This window comes from Acipenser ruthenus, chromosome 8 (genome assembly GCF_902713425.1).
Source record: "Acipenser ruthenus chromosome 8, fAciRut3.2 maternal haplotype, whole genome shotgun sequence".
NCBI classification, from domain to species: Eukaryota; Metazoa; Chordata; class Actinopteri; order Acipenseriformes; family Acipenseridae; genus Acipenser; species Acipenser ruthenus.
The window spans coordinates 32,596,653-32,612,694 of NC_081196.1; the positions used below are offsets into that span (position 1 = coordinate 32,596,653).

At 42.6% G+C, this 16,042-nt stretch overlaps 1 protein-coding gene across 1 annotated transcript in view; it reads right to left on the reverse strand.

The window, feature by feature from the left end:
- Window positions 1-2,955: 2,955 nt before the first annotated feature.
- Window positions 2,956-16,042, reverse strand: part of LOC117407049 (amyloid-beta precursor protein-like) — a 69,803-nt gene continuing 56,716 nt past the window's right edge. The window contains exons 12-16 of the mRNA XM_059029657.1: window positions 12,866-13,126; window positions 12,516-12,569; window positions 12,037-12,137; window positions 5,640-5,786; window positions 2,956-5,076 (exon numbers count right to left, since the gene is read on the reverse strand). Coding sequence (XP_058885640.1) covers window positions 4,975-5,076; window positions 5,640-5,786; window positions 12,037-12,137; window positions 12,516-12,569; window positions 12,866-13,126 — 665 coding nt within the window. The 3' untranslated portion in view covers window positions 2,956-4,974. The remainder of the gene's footprint in view (window positions 5,077-5,639; window positions 5,787-12,036; window positions 12,138-12,515; window positions 12,570-12,865; window positions 13,127-16,042) is intronic.

The window sequence follows — 16,042 nt, forward strand, 5'->3', positions numbered from 1 at the left end:
AGAAAAACAGTTTTGACATAAAATTTTCATTGAATAACATGGTATTTAGGAAATAAAGTACAGCTAACTGTACATCATAAGGCTGTCATTTAATCAAGGTGTTCTGGTAAAACGATAACCCACCAAAGTCCGAAGATAAATGTACTCTGCCTGTAGTTTATATTGATATCAACGTTTACTACTAGTTGTATTAATGTATAATCATCAAGTAAATACATTCCCGTATATTACACATCTGTGCTCTATTCCGATGGCTCCCATTTGCAGGTTTCCACAGACTCTTGGCATTTATAATAAACACAAGTGTGGCTAGTGAAACAAAAATCAATTGAAAAAAAAATTGATCTTAACCTATTTAGAGAATGATGTGTTGTATTTTCAAATTACAGTACACTTTGCCTTATCAAGTCTGTTCATGGAAATGTCCAGGAGGTGAAGCCAGGTCTGTATTCTTGTCTCTGATGGTTTGAATAAACAGCTACTCCAGCCAAGCCAAGCCAAGCCAAGACAGTATGAATCCTTGTCGCCTCCAATTGAATGGCTGGTCAAGAAGCTGTCTCCAGTGCCTGTGTGAGTGACTGATGCTCATGGGATCCCAAGGGTGAAGGATCAGCCAGGATGTTTACAGCTTCCCTTGTCAATAACTCAATATCACCACTCATTATTTAATACTTGTTAAGTCAAACAGCTAAATCACAACTCAGACAACACCACTCCTGCTCAATCATGCAGGTCAAGAACGTCTGTTTGCGTAATGGCTATGGTGCACTGCTACAGCGTGGAAATTGAAAATATGCTGCTTATTCATGTCTTCCCTGTTTATACTGCAGACCTGTAATTGACCTGTAGTCTTACCATGGCTTCTGTGCTCAGTTGGGGCACAACTGCCCCCACCACCCAGAAGCAGATTCTTAAATCTGGATCCCGTGACCAGATTAATGCAAACCAGCACTAAAGAGTGGAAACAGAGGGGCACGACCACAATCTGGCATATTTGGTGTTTGGTTCATGTTGGTGGTGCTCAAGAAGAGGTTGTGAGTTATACAGGCATATGCTGTAATATGGGTGTTTGTTGTGTGGTGTCCATCAGGCTCACACTTATTTTTTATTTAGATTTACTATATGTCTTTAAAAAATATACATTTTGTGATCTACCTGTAAGTATATAGTAGATAAATAATATTTTCAAAAAGCAGCCTTACAAGATGTGCAGAAAAACACATAGAGGAGCTCAACAACGTGTTTACAACGTGTTACTTTTTTATTTTTATATGTGTATGTTAAAATTCTTCCTAGCACTGTGAATACACCACTGTTTTGTTATGCTACATGCTGTGACTATGAGTCATCATGTTTTGTAAAGATTCCCCCCCCCCCCAAAAAAAAATTCTGACACCTGTAATGTTTTGATTTGTTCATTGTGGTTTCAGCACAAGTAGCCTGCAAACCTGACTATCCAATAGCTAGAGGCCACTGATTTCTGCTACACATTTCAATAATTACAAAGCAGGTCTACTCTGTTGTTTTCTTCCCAGGTGAAGCAGGTTCACAAGCTATTCAAGGCAAGCAAGGGGTAGCTCATCCAAGTGGAGATGCTGGTGAGGGGTGACTATGGAGCTGAACCAGGACCCACAGCGAGTGTTGATTTGACTTCTTGCACATGGTATACAGTAACAGGCTATCAGCCAGTTATTAAGAGGCCATTATTAATTGGTGCTAGTCTCAGTAAGGAAGCTGCTTCAGCAGGATCACTATAGAAAGCAGATTTGTGAAGTAAAAATAAAGTTGTTCTTCCTTAAAAATGGAAATATTTATATAAATGTAAATTAATGAATTTCTTCACTTATATCCACAATGTCCTTGATACAATAGTATATCACTATACATTTTGTTTTCCTTACAGTTTGAGGTTTGACACCCAGCTAGCATAATTTGCATTGGATACTCATCAGGCAAGTTTCCCCATCAAAGCCAGTTGGAGGGACAGCATTCTGCCAACTCGTAATCCTAACTGGGGCTGAGTCCCAATTCAAACTGGTTTGATCTTGGTCTGCTCTCAATGACAATGGGACAAATTTTAAATCCCTATTCCTATACAGGAAAGTGTTTTGGACTATGTTATATTTATAAATAGGGGTACACAGTCCAAAATGTACCCAAAACATCTTACACACCTGCTTTGTGCTAGTAGAATGGTTTAATGTTTGTTTTACATAACCCTGGTATACAAAGGCCTGATTCAGATCTGCAATACCTTCTCATAATGTATGGTAATTTAACAATTGACAATTAAGGGGTGCTGGCCTCCTACTTTTAAAGTACTGTGTAATCATGAAACCTTCTCCCAAGATGCCCTCTTCGCAGCCCACCCATCCTCAAAAACCTACATCATTACACAAAACCAAAACACAGGACAGACACTTTTTTTTCCTTTAAAGTTTATTTATGTAATACAGTGTAGAAAGCTTTCCAAATCAAAAGCAATGTTTGTACAGTCCCACAGAAGAAAAAAATATCATTGGCGAGTCCCTACTAGTTATTCTGAACCCAGAGCCAGCGCAAACCACTGCAGGCATGTTCCACTGAGGGACGGGGATAGGGGGCTTGAAGAAATTCCATTCATGGATTTAATAAGAGAAATAACAGAGCTCCTAAAATACACAGTGGCCAGTCCTCAGCATAAACTGTAAATAACAAACTATTACACAGGTGCTTACAGTCACACCAGGGTTATCAAGGCTGGGGTTGAATGGGGTCTACTACTGGACCCTTTCTAGACCAGCAGTGTCGGCCTGAAGAAACTGGAGTTATTTTTCCTTGTCGTCTATTGTCATCCATGAATACAATTTATAAGCAATCAAAAGCTAGCCAAAATAAAATCATCACAATCAGAAACACATTGGTTAGGTATATATTATCCACACCCCTTTGAACTTTGGGACAGTCCTGACTGGCTAAAAAAAAAAAAAGGCAGCACACCCCTTTTGAGAATCGAATTAGAACAGCTTCTAACTCGACCTGATGGTGTGAACCTGCAGGAATCTAATTGGTTAAGAAACAAAATAATACTGTAGGTGTGGAATTTACAAAACCACACCCCTCCAGAGTTTTGTTTCTTGTCTGTTTACTGTTAGGAATGTCTTCTAAAGAATCACTCAGGTTGAAAAGTCCAGTCAACTTCAGGCCTCTGGCATTCTTACCAAAACAGAATTTGACTTTGATCCTAATTAGTAAGCTTCCTTTCAACCAAATGTAGGCCAAAATGGATGTGCAGAGTGCTTGATTGAATGAGCTGCACCCTGGCATTTATCCCAGAGGAGACTAACCATTTTATGGAACAATAAAACTGGCCTGAGGGATATCTTAGACAGTCAGGCTCCCTCATTCATCCTCCAACACCCCAAACTTCAAAAGGTACTACAGAATTAACAGGGACTCCTCGAAATATACATCTATTAAAAAAAAAAAAAAAACACAACAAACCTCAACATCATACAAAGGAAAGAGTACATAATGGAAAGGGGTTGAACAGCCTGCCTGCCCTGTGATCCCCACTTCTATCATTCTGCAGCTACACCTACACTCACTCTGCTGTTACAGGACCCAGCAAGTGATACCAGCAACCTGGCAGTGAGGAGAGCGGGAGCGGGCCATACAGACTCCTCAACCCCGTGCTGGAGGCTTGAGAGCACAAAGACACGCACCAAAAACAGTCCAAAACAGGTCAAGTTTTTTTTTTTCTCTTTTCCTGTACTTTTTAATATCATAAACACAGAAGCAGCAACCACCTTTACATGAATGCAACGGCACAAAAAAATATTAATAATACAATTTAAAAATAAATCTGAAAAAGAAAAAAAAATAAAGAAAAGTTGTAAGGAACTTCTACGGTAGTTTCTCACAATGCATAGTAAGCCAAAATAAAAATGTGAATTTAAAAATAACAGCCTCCGACACCAGGAGGAAGAGAGCCACAAGCTGGCACGGAAGGCAAAGCCTGGACACAGAACTGAATTGATTTTATCTTAAAGCATGTTTCTCATTTTGTTTAAAATCACGTGATCACAAGATACTAACTTTACAATCCTGCTAACACAGTCTCTACATCTTAAAATAGCAGAACACATTTTTTATGCTTTTTTTCGTATTTAATCATCATGCACTAAATAGTTACAGCTATCTCATTTATTTATACATTACACAGAAATAAAAAACATTCAATTTCAGAGTGTCACTTTTTTTCTTTTTGGAGAGAGAAAACAACAAAAAGCTAGTTGAAAAGTACATTTTATCAGGAACCCTCTGTCACCTAAGTTTCTAACACACAGCACAGCTGCCACCCGAAAGAGAGGGAAAGAAAGGTTTACATTTAGTTTGTCTTCCTTTAAAAGAACTGAATGCAAATACTAAGGGAATAGAAATGTATGTTCTGTTCGGCATGGAATACAAGTGGAGCGTATGGACATTAGAAAAGACTGGTAGTAGGTAGGGCTTGGTGATTAGGGACGAACTTTAAGTGTCCTGTAATAAGCCTTCAATAATTATGCTAGTGAGCATGCACACAGCAGTGTGTAACAGGAACAGGCATTTAATGCACGTGTGCAATGTTGAATTAGCTGTGTAGCCAAGCAGTGGAATATTAAAATGTGGGAAAATGTTATTATTCCTGTTAGTACGCACTGTATAGAATTACATTTTAAATGCTGTTACACTTTTATTAAATACTAGTTTGTGTTTTGTTACTTCTCATCAGGGTTTTAAAACGGCTTATTCATTCAATGGACAAACTGTAGTTAGGGTTGTGTGGCTAAGAATGTAGATTGAGGCCATTTAAGGCTTAGGTAAAGAAGGAACAAATATTTAAAGGGTAAGGGAAGTAAGTACATTTTCTAGTCCTGCATTGTGTTTTTGGAGGGTGGGGTTGGGGTTCGGATTGGGGAAAGAGTGGGGTGTGGGGAGGTGAAGGAAGGGGCCTTAGTTCTGCATCTGCTCAAAGAACTTGTAGGTGGGGTTCTCGTAACCGTTCTGCTGCATCTTGGAGAGGTGGCGTTCCTCCGGGGTCACTGCTGCGTCCACCTGCAAGGGAACAAGAGAGGTCAGGAGACCCTCGCTCGCAGTCTGAATGTGAATGTGTATGTGTCTGTTCATAACCATGTCAAACACCTGTAGCTTTCTGAATTTGCTACTGACAGCTGCTAACCCTGCACTGAATTAGCTTTTATTGTATTTACTTATGGAGTTTTGTATGTGATGTAATAATTGTATGGAATTGTTGTATTTAAAAAAAAAAAAAAAGTACACTTGCATGTAGTCTTTGCATGAGCCTTCTTGGCCAGGTCACCATTGCAAATGGAATTTTTTTCCTCAACTTGTTTTCACTTGGTTGAATACAGGATTGAAAGACCACAACATACCTCTTAAATATTTTATACAGAAATAAAACTACTTTCAGCAGAACTGGTCTCTACAACAAACTGTTCATAACTGATTGCACTGCTTTGTCCAGTTTGCCACACAGAGGCAGTGTGAGGTAATGGAGGGCTGACAATCCAGATCAGACTGCCTCCCTCCTCCCAGTCCCTCAACTCTCACGACTAGACCGCACTGCCCCTCTCCCTCCCAGAGGACTGCCTACTCACCTCGACCACACCGTGATGAATGGAGGTGTACTGTTTCTTCCTCAGCATCACCAAGGTGATGACAATGACCGTTGCTATGACAACACCTCCCACCATCAGCCCAATGATAGCTCCTTTATTCGAGCCCACATCTTCTGCAAAGAAAACCTGAAAGACAAAGAAAAGAATGTTTGAGACAAATAGCAGTTCAAGAAACATCACTCAGCTCGCCCAACCCCCCACCTCATCTTCGTGCTGCCTGCTGTCTGTAGCTGTAGAATCCACCTGATTTAAGTGATTGTTAAGCTGGCAGGCAGGCAGGTTCAGAGAGAACACAGCACAGCAATGGATTCAGGCTGTGAAATCCGAAGGATCGACAGCACCGTCCATCCGGTGGTGTTAATCCAGCCTTGTGTTGGACCTGCCCTTTAGAGGGACAGTTATGTAACACAATTTTTGTTCCTGGGTAGTAAGTGTTATTTCCTAATTGCTTATGCCTCAAAAGTATAGAAAATGGCTATTATTCCCCACAAACTTTGCTTTTGTGACCAGGACAGTGATATTTTGAAATTTACCTATTTCCAATGAGAAAACGGGCGAATTTGTGTCTTTTCGTTCACATAAAGTCAGAAAAAAACAACATATGAATCCAAATTAACATGTATTTATACTAAAGTAATACAAAAATGACTACAAAAGATTTAGAAGTGAGTAGTTTTTCGAGATTTACGATTATACTGTAAATCACTTTCACGAATCAGCCCCCAAATGTAGTCTCCCATCATGTTCTCGTTATACTGTCCTTGGTAGCGGCGTTCAAAGTCCAGTATATCCTGGTGGAAGCACTCGCCTTGCTCCTCTAGGTACGCTCCCATGTTCTCCTTGAATTTATCAAGATGAGCATCAAGGATATGGACTTTGAGGGACATCCTACAGCCCATTGTGCCGTAGTTCTTCACCAGAGTCTCAACCAGCTCCACATAGTTTTCGGCCTTGTGATTGCCCAGGAAGCCCCGAACCACTGCGACAAAGCTGTTCCAAGCCGCTTTCTCCTTACTAGTGAGCTTCTTGGGGAATTCATTGCACTCCAGGATCTTCTTTATCTGTGGTCCGATGAAGACACCGGCTTGACCTTTGCCTCAGACAGTTTAGGGAAGAAGTCTTGAAGGTACTTGAAGGCTGCCGACTCCTTATCTAGAGCTCTGACAAATTGTTTCATAAGGCCCAATTTGATGTGCAGTGGTGGCATCAGCACCTTTCGGGGGAGTGGCTCCCACTTGACGTTGTTCCTCCCCACAGAGAACTCGGTCCGCTTGGAAGGGTCCACCATGCAGAAGTAGCAGTTGCTTGAGTGGTCAGTGGTTTCCCGCTAAATTTTTGGGATAGCGAACTTCATGGCTCTCTTTTCCCCTCTCTACCATCCTACAAAAATACATTTATTTCACCCATGACTAATGTGTAAGAGATTCTCGCAACATTTTTCATATATGAAAAATATATTACTCATATATTACCTTCCAGAGTTTTTTTGCAGTGCTCGCAGGTGAAATGAGGTGCCCAGGGTTTGTCTTGATCCCCGACAGGCATGCCGAAATATGCCTTGTAGGCCTCACACATCTTAGCAGATGCTTCCACGGAGTACTTTTTCGCTCTTGTCTTGATAAATTGGCCGCAGACATAGCAAAATGTGTCTGCCGGATGCTTGCAGCCTCTTGATGCCATCTCAGAAAAATGCAGATATGTATCCACTTAGGCAGCTGGAACTAAACTGAACTGGTGGGCTTAAGGCCCCTGTATTTATACTACTATTTATATTACTGGAAAGTTCTAGAAAGTTCTAGAAGTTACTCCAAGTTTACTCAGCACTGAATCTATCTGGAATGTTCTGGAAAATAGGTAAATTTCAAAATACCACTGTCCTGGTCACAAAAGCAAAGTTTGTGGGGAATAATAGCCATTTTCTATACTTTTGAGGCATAAGCAATTAGGAAATAACACTTACTACCCAGGAACCAAAAAAAAAAAAAAAATTTGTTACACGGTGTTATTATTATTATTATTATTATTATTATTATTATTATTATTACAAATTGTTATGTTTATCTATTTTTAAAAATCTATGATTAAATGCATCATTATCTCCATCCCAATGTTATAGGACATTTTCAAACCTGGTTTAAAATGACTGGTCAAATGGTGAACTCCGACACAATCCTACTTTAATCCCCCGGTGCTCTATAGTGATGTGAAAAGTGTCTGCAGGGGGTTGGAGCAGTAAGGCAATAGCACTGAGAAACATCAAGGCAATGCAGGTGGGCCAGCAATCTGCCCGGCATGTTTGTTGATCAGAGAGAGAGAGAGAGCCCAGCCCAGAAAAGAGTCCCTAAAGCTCACCGAGCTGAGCAACACTGACATCAGTCAGCTTCAGGACAGCACTGCAAAAACAATTCCAATTAGTGTAAACCAAATTACAAAACACCTGAAACACTCAGGATACAAATACTAAAACACAAAACAAACTAGAGTGCTATCAGACCCTAAATAGAAATTACACCCTGGCAGATCACCTGGTAACTGTCAGAAACACAAAGCAGAGGCAGATCCTGACCAAATACCGGCTCAGTGACCACAACCTGGCCATTGAAAAAGGCCAACAGAGGCAAACCTGGCTGGCCAGGGAGAACAGGCGCTGTGGTCACTGCGAGACAGGAGAGGTCGAGACAGAGATTCACTTCCTGACACAGTGTGAAAAATATAAAAACATAAGGAGACATTTTCTTCCCCAAATTCTGCGATTTAGTCCCAGAATTCCCCAAAATGTGTGATACCCAGAAGCTGTCAATCCTGCTGGGGGAAGACAAACACACAGCCAGACTGGCTGGTCAATACGTGGAGACCTGTCATAGCCTGAGGGACAGACCGTGAACACGTCAGACTAGAGAGGGAAAAGAGAGAGAGGGATTCTGTTTAATACGGAGAGAGGGAGGGAGGGGGGATTCAGTTTAATACAGAGGGAGGGAGGGGGCACTGTTTGATAGAGGGGAAGAGAGGGATTCTGTTTACTATAGAGGGAGGGAGGGGGGTACTGTTTAATATAGAGGAGGGATACTGTAAAAATTCTTTGTCTGTATATTTGTGTCGGTTATGCCATGTATGTGCTTTGGCAACACAATTATTTTTATTGTCATGCCAATTTGAATTGAATTTGAATTGAGAGAGAGAGAGAGAGAGAGAGAGAGAGAGAGAGAGAGAGAGAGAGAGAGAGAGAGAGAGAGAGAGAGAGAGAGAGAGAGAGAGCATCCACTGCTGCATGAATATTCAGCCTTGTTCTTTGCTTGTATATTTTACTTAACACAAAGTAAGGGTCTTCTAGGAAGAGCAGTTCAAGCTTTCTAAAGGGGGGGCGGGGGACCAGTAATCATGATGTTAATGGTCAAGAGAGGTTAAATTCTGGGGAAAATAAACTGACCTGGAAAGGTAGTGAGACAGAGAGGTAGAGGGGGGTGGCTGATAATGGTAAGATCTTCACAGTAACAGTGGAAGGCCTCTCAGCATGTTTCGGTTTCCACGGCAACACTCCCTTAGCAAAAGTGCCCAGGAATCTAGAGTCCCCGATAATTAACCCATCTGCTTTTAAGGCTATGTTTTTCCTTTTCTTACAAGAATTATAAAAAGAGGGCAGGGAGACTTTTAGCACCTGTACAGACATTAATAAAAGAGGATTTCACAATCCACCCATCTCTCTCTGACAGGAATATAGATAATGCATCTATCCATCATTTTGATATATTATTATTTACCTCACTATCTGCAATCCTTTTTCACCCCAGAGATGCCGACAGGCGTGCAAGGGTTTAGATACCATTTACCAGTACAGCTCGGGGCTCATTTGTTGTGCTTTATGAAATTAACAGATGATGCATGTATTTGGCCCTGATGATTTACATACATCATCACTAACATGCTAAATCCTGCTGCAAGCTGCAATACAGTACAATAAATAAACGCAATTTGTATCGAACTATATCTTCACCTTCAACATGGATGATAACACTACACTTCAATTATAAACTAGCCAATCGGAGTACTGTATTGCACCCCAAGGGAATATTTCCATTGATTTGATCTCTGCTCTACTGTGCTAGGGAATATTTTGAATCTTGTTTATACTAAACGTTCTCAACAAAGGAAACTCCCAAGACAGTTAGCACTTGCACTCCGATATCTATAATCTGTGTGAATTCTAAATGTGTAATTATTGTTAGATGCGGGACTGGTTTGGCAAAGGTTTAATTGTTCTAGATATGGGACCATTCCGCAATGATTACCAGACTCCAGTTTCGTCAGATAATTTGGGAGTAAGCTCATTAAAATTTGCGCAGTTCTGGATATGGAAACACCTCCCAAGTAAAGCACTCACCATCAGCACTTCAAAGTTAGAGCTGCTGTCTTGCTCATCTCGACAGAAACTGACCTCTTATTATACCTCGCTTCCATTGCCCATCCAAGCCAAGGCCGAGTGGGGCTGGCCTGTTCGGTCACCTGAAGAGCCTGTTCTAGCTTTCACGACAGAGTCACGGCCCCAGTCGGGGCAGGGTTAGCCATTAAAAAACTGATGTCAAGTTTATAGTAAATTAATGAATACTATACCAACAGCACATAGACCAGTGAAGTGACGTTGTTACCTTTTCATTATTATTTGTTTATTTAGCAGATGCCTTTATCCAAGGCGACTTACAGAGACTAGGGTGTGTGAACTATGCATCAGCTGCAGAGTCACTTACAATTACGTCTCACCTGAAAGACGGAGCACAAGGAGGTTAAGTGACTTGCTCAGGGTCACACAATGAGTCAGTGGCTAAGGTGGGATTTGAACCGGGGACCTCCTGGTTACAAGCCCCTTTCTTTAACCACTGGACCACACAGCCTCCTTTCATTGCATTGCTATTTATTTTATTTTGCTTGCATTTTGTTTAACATTAAAACAAGCTGAAGAAATGATACCACTGACATCCAACAAACGTGCAGGCTTTTTTTTTTTTTTAACACTTGCTTGTGGTTATCAGTTTACACGAGATTACTTTAATAAGCTGTAGGCTTGTTTATTGATTAGCATATGATGACTACCTGCAAGTGTCAATTATAACTATGCTCAATTGTTTTTGTACAGTAACAGAATGTCAAAAGATCTGCCCTGGTTCTGCAGTTGTTCAATCATTACTGAGCAGAGGCGGGACATTAATATGCTAGGGTAGCGGTGTAAGAATATTGCTTATTATAGAGCATTATTGAGAATTATATTGAGAACATCAAAGTAATATTTCAAATGACTTTTTACAAATAAAAAAAAAGACAACGGAGGCATCGTAGTCTATTTGTTTAAAAATCAATTTTCAAGATGAATTTTCTCAGAAAAAGTTAGAGATTGTTAAAGGGAGGTATATGCCCAAACCAACACAGGAAGGGGAGGGATATACTCACCACTTAAATGTAAATTATTAAAAGGTATCCGTGGCTTACCGGTAGCTGTCAATTAAATTAATTCTGCTGGAACTGTTCCATTTGGAAAAGGCGATATGGAACAGCACTGGCTACAGCAATCTAGGATGTCTAATGAAGTCAGCACAAAAACATGAGCATTCCCAAAGTCACTTGCGAACCACTGTAACACTCAAAACTTTTGGGCAAACACAGATTGATGTTCAACTGGATAAGCAGAAGCGTAGGGATACAATACATCCCAATGAGCAAGCAAGAACTGGTAATTATGTGGAATTACTTTCTCTGATACTTTCTATGACAGCATGTTAAGCAATCACTTGTCAATAGACACTGTAATCTCGGGTTCCTCAATTAAGATTCAGAATGACAATCTCTTTGGTGTCTTAGGTTTTGCTAGATGCAATAAAAAGGAGAAGTACAGGAAGCAGTACGTAGCTGTAATTGTAAACACAGCTCAGCTGTCTTGTGTTTTCAGGTATGTGACCGACAGTGGCCTGAATGAACAGTTCTGTGAAAATTTGTTACATAAACAAAAAACATGTGTAATATATGTGACTTTGCAGACCAGGCTCTATAAAAAGTAGCCAAGTCATACAGACAAATGCAATAGCTGAAACCTCGTCTTGAATTGTGATGGCTTACGTCTTTCTCTTGGGGTTTTTCCAAGGGTGGTGTTTTGTAGCAGGTTTATTTATTTATTTACTTAGTTAATTTATTTAAAACTTCACTCACTGGGATAGCCTCATGAGAAGCAACATCATATTTTCATGAGTCCCAGGGAACTGCAGGTACACATTAATCTTGTTACATTAATCATATCAACATCACAGCAATGCACCACATTTATTACACAAAGAACCCAATAAATTAAACAAGGTTTATTACAGAAAAAAAAAAAACAAGGTTAGACTCTCACCAGTTTCTGGTGGTGCACCTCATATCCAGAGCTGAGTCGGACCTCTGTCTCCATCCTCACTTCAGGGATCTCATCCATCTTGATGCCAGTGAGGCCAGAGCCTGGGGGAGGAAAGGGAGGGCTGTGAGACAGGAAGGAGAGGCCACTGCAGGGGAGGGGGGTGCCCCAGCTGAGGAGGGTCTCTGAACTGAACCAGTCAGTTACACTGAATATACCTGGAGAAGACTAAAATGCCCTCTTTTACTTACCAGCAGAAACCCATGAAATAATAGTTCAGCACATACCAGAAGGGATTTTGGAATAGGAGAGAAGGGGAGGGAGGAAGAAACCTCTGAGAAACAGTTCAACATATTACTGGGAAGCTATCTATGTACAACAAAAGCAACAGTGTCAGCTTGTACATGTGAAGAGGGGTGGAACTACAAAAGGAAGGGAGAGGCGATGGGAGGGGTGGACAGTGAAGTTGTAGCGGGGTGTACCTGGCCGGGTGGTGAGTCCTCTGTCAGGAGCAGGGCGAGCATCCACAGGCTCCACTGGGGAGAAGAAACAAAGAAATCAAGCCAGGAACAGGACATTCATGGGGTGAAAGGTAATGCCCATCCTGCTGCAACCACTTTAATAACTACAAAAAGCTACTTATCTTCCCTATGTGTTTCTGACTAAAGGAATACATCACTCCTACACCTCCTCTACGGGCGATTCTCCTAAATTAAAGCAGCAGTACAGTGATTTCAAATAGGTGGTATTTAGACTAATTAGACCACAGTCTATATTTCTGTTGTCTCTCTCTGGTGCCCCCCTTACACTCCCAGATATTACAGACTCCTACCTTCGTTCTCAGTGTTGACGGGCACGAAGCCGATGGGGTGCATGTATCCCAGCCCGTCCAAGCCGATGCCTCCCTCCTCGGAGGGCAGCATGTCGATGGGGGCCGTACGGCTCTCCGTTAGCGAGGGCATGAGGGCGTCATTCCCGTAGCTGATGCGAGGCTCGCTCTGCAGGGCTGACAGCTGCTCCTCCACCTCATCCTGCTCCTTCTGCACCAGCTCATCTAAGAGGGGAGAGCAGAGGGGGGAATGGTCACACACACCTTAACACACATTTCACTTCTCTCAACACTTCCCTGTTATATCTGCTGTATATTTTATGCATGTGAGTGTTCCTAAACTTGTGACTCTGTGTTTATGTCTTCCCTCACTCAGACTATTGTTGTGTTAGCCACACAGAACTCTTTTGTATCTTACTTATTTATACACTCCTAGTGTCAAACATTCTCCTCCTTTTCCAGAATGTATTTTCTTTGAAGCTATCTGTCCCGTTTCTGTGGGCTAAGGAAAATGCACATTTTCTGCTTAGTTGCAGAAAGAATCTGTTCAAATTGTATAGCTTCTTTTTGGTTCCCTTTCAAGTACAAAATGTAACCATTACTGAATGGGTATTTACCTCCTAAAAACCTGAATCCTGAATGCTTTATACCAAAACTAGTACATTGTTGCTTACATCTGTATATATTTCGGATTTTATGTGTTTTTACACATTTTGTATGTGATAATTAAACAAATTGGTGTAATAGTTTTTTCTATTTACGTGTATTTGCGTGCACTACAGGCTGTTGCTAGTTACGTCCTGCTTTGTGCCCCGCGTGAAGCCAGCGGCTCAAGTCGCTCCTTCCCAGCGACCCAGCAACATAAGTCGGCTGAGTTTGTGCTCTTCCCCCAGGCTGCATAGCTCCGGGCAGGAGCTTATTTTTTCTCATTTTTGCTAATTAGCACCATACGAGACACAGGTTAAGCCACAGGCAAAACAGTAGCCCTAGGAGTTTGCTGCCACAGGCCCAGAGCCCCTTCCATCTGGACTATTGGCATCAGTGCACAGACATAGACATCTTACTACTGTTCAGACCAGCTATTCTCTACAATTCAAGCACGGTCCCCCTCCCTTTTGAGGCATGACTACAACATCAGTCACAGACAAACAAGACACCGCTGTGGTGTCTCTGGAGGTGACAGTCTGCTGCAAAAACAGTCTATTTGCATGATAGACCCCCTCGAGATGGAGGAAGGGTTCTACTCCAGGTACTTCCTAGTGCCAAAAGTGGGATAGTGGCCTCAGGCCGATATTCTATCTCAGACAGGTCAACCGGTATCCGAGCCAAAGGTGGTTCAAGATGTTGACAATGCAACTGCTGTTGCAGTCAATCAGGCCAGGCGACTGGTTTACCACGGTGGACCTCAAGGAGGCCTATTTCCACATCCCCATAAAACCAGCGCACAGGAAGTACCTGCGGTTCACCTTCCAGGGAAACGTGTATGAGTTCTGTGTCCTGCCATTAGGCCTCTCCCTAGCTCCATGTGCCTTCTTGAAGTGCATGGAAGCTATCCTGCACCCACTGACATTCAAAGGCATACCTGGACGAATGGCTATTTTGTGCTGAGGCCCACACAGAACTTGTCACCAGCCACCTTCAAGGGTTGGGCCTTGCGGTGAATCATGGGAAGAGCCAGCTCACACTTTCACAGACAGCCTCCTATCTCGGAGTGTGTCTGGACTCCGGGTACATGCTGGCCACTCTGTCGGATGACAGAATGCAGAGAATAGCCACCTGTTTGGAGCTCATTCAGCTCAGAGCGCTCACGGTAGTAGAGTCCCAGAAACTTCTGGGACTGATGGCAGCAGCTTCCCAGACCTTTCCATTGGTGCTCTGCATATGTTCCCTCTGCAGTCCTGGTTCAATCGCAGGGTCTTCCAGTCCACATTGAACCACAACTGGCTATTGACAGTGTCCCACCTCTGTCTAATGGCACTCTCCTGGTGGAAACAGCCAGCCCATCTACATCTAGGCGTAACGCTGGGCAGTGTCACCAGAAGGGAGGTCATCACCACAGACGTGTCCAGTCTGGGCTGGGGCACTGTGTGAATGGCTGGGGTGTGAAAGGTATGTGGAACCCCCCAATTTTTTACACGAGGCTCAAGGGAGACATGTGCTTTTACGCACAGACAACACAACAGTGGTGGCCTACATCAACCACCAGGGCGGCCTGTGGTTGCCCAGTCTCCATCGTTAGCCCGTGAGCTTTTGCTGTGGGTGCACAAGAACCTCCTCTCACTACGGGCAGTTATTCTGCCTGGCGTGACGAAACAGGCGGCAGACCTCCTCTCAAGGAAACTCTCCAGCAGCTCGGAGTGGAGCCTGCAGCTCTAGGTCTGGCCCCTGAACGGCTGCATTTGATCATCTGAGACTTTCCAACGGGGTTATTGACACCCTACAGAATGCCAAGGCATCGTCCATGCGTTCCCAGTATGGGTACAAGTGGGGGGGTCTTCCAGACGTGATGTCTGCCTCGTGGATTCGACCCACGACTTGTCCCATGGCAGTTGTACTGCAATTTTTGCAGGACCTTTTTTGGCGAGGGGAAATACCCCTCCAAGTTAAAGGTCTATCTGGCAGCTACTTCAGTTTGCCTTGTCAAGACTGACCGTCTCACTTCCACTTTTTATATACAGGCCAGGACAAAGGTCACTCTCTGCATCAATCTGGCCTTCTTACCGAAGACTATCTCAGCTTTTCATGTCAACCAGTCTGGACTTGGAGGCTCTCCATCCACCTCCTTTCCAGTCTGACAGGGAGCAACAGCTCCATATGCTCTGCCCACTTTGGGCCCTGAAGCATTTATGTTGACAGGGTAAAAAGTTGGAGGCAGTCTGAACAACTTTTTTGTCTGCTATGGGGCAAAGTCCCGTGGTCAAGCCCTGTCTAAGAAGCCAAGTTTCACCTTTGCCACCCTTAGCTACTCTTCTCACATAAAAGCCACAGAACAGAAAAGATTAAGCTAAAATCAGGAGTCAAAACATAACTTCAGGTCCAACAAGCCACAGCAGAATTCTCTGAGTCACCATCTTGTAGATCAGGGGCCACATTACAAAAGCATCCTAAGTGACATTCTTATCTTATCTTCACAGATAGAATGTCCTAACTACAAGTTTAGGAGAGTTGATATTACAGAAA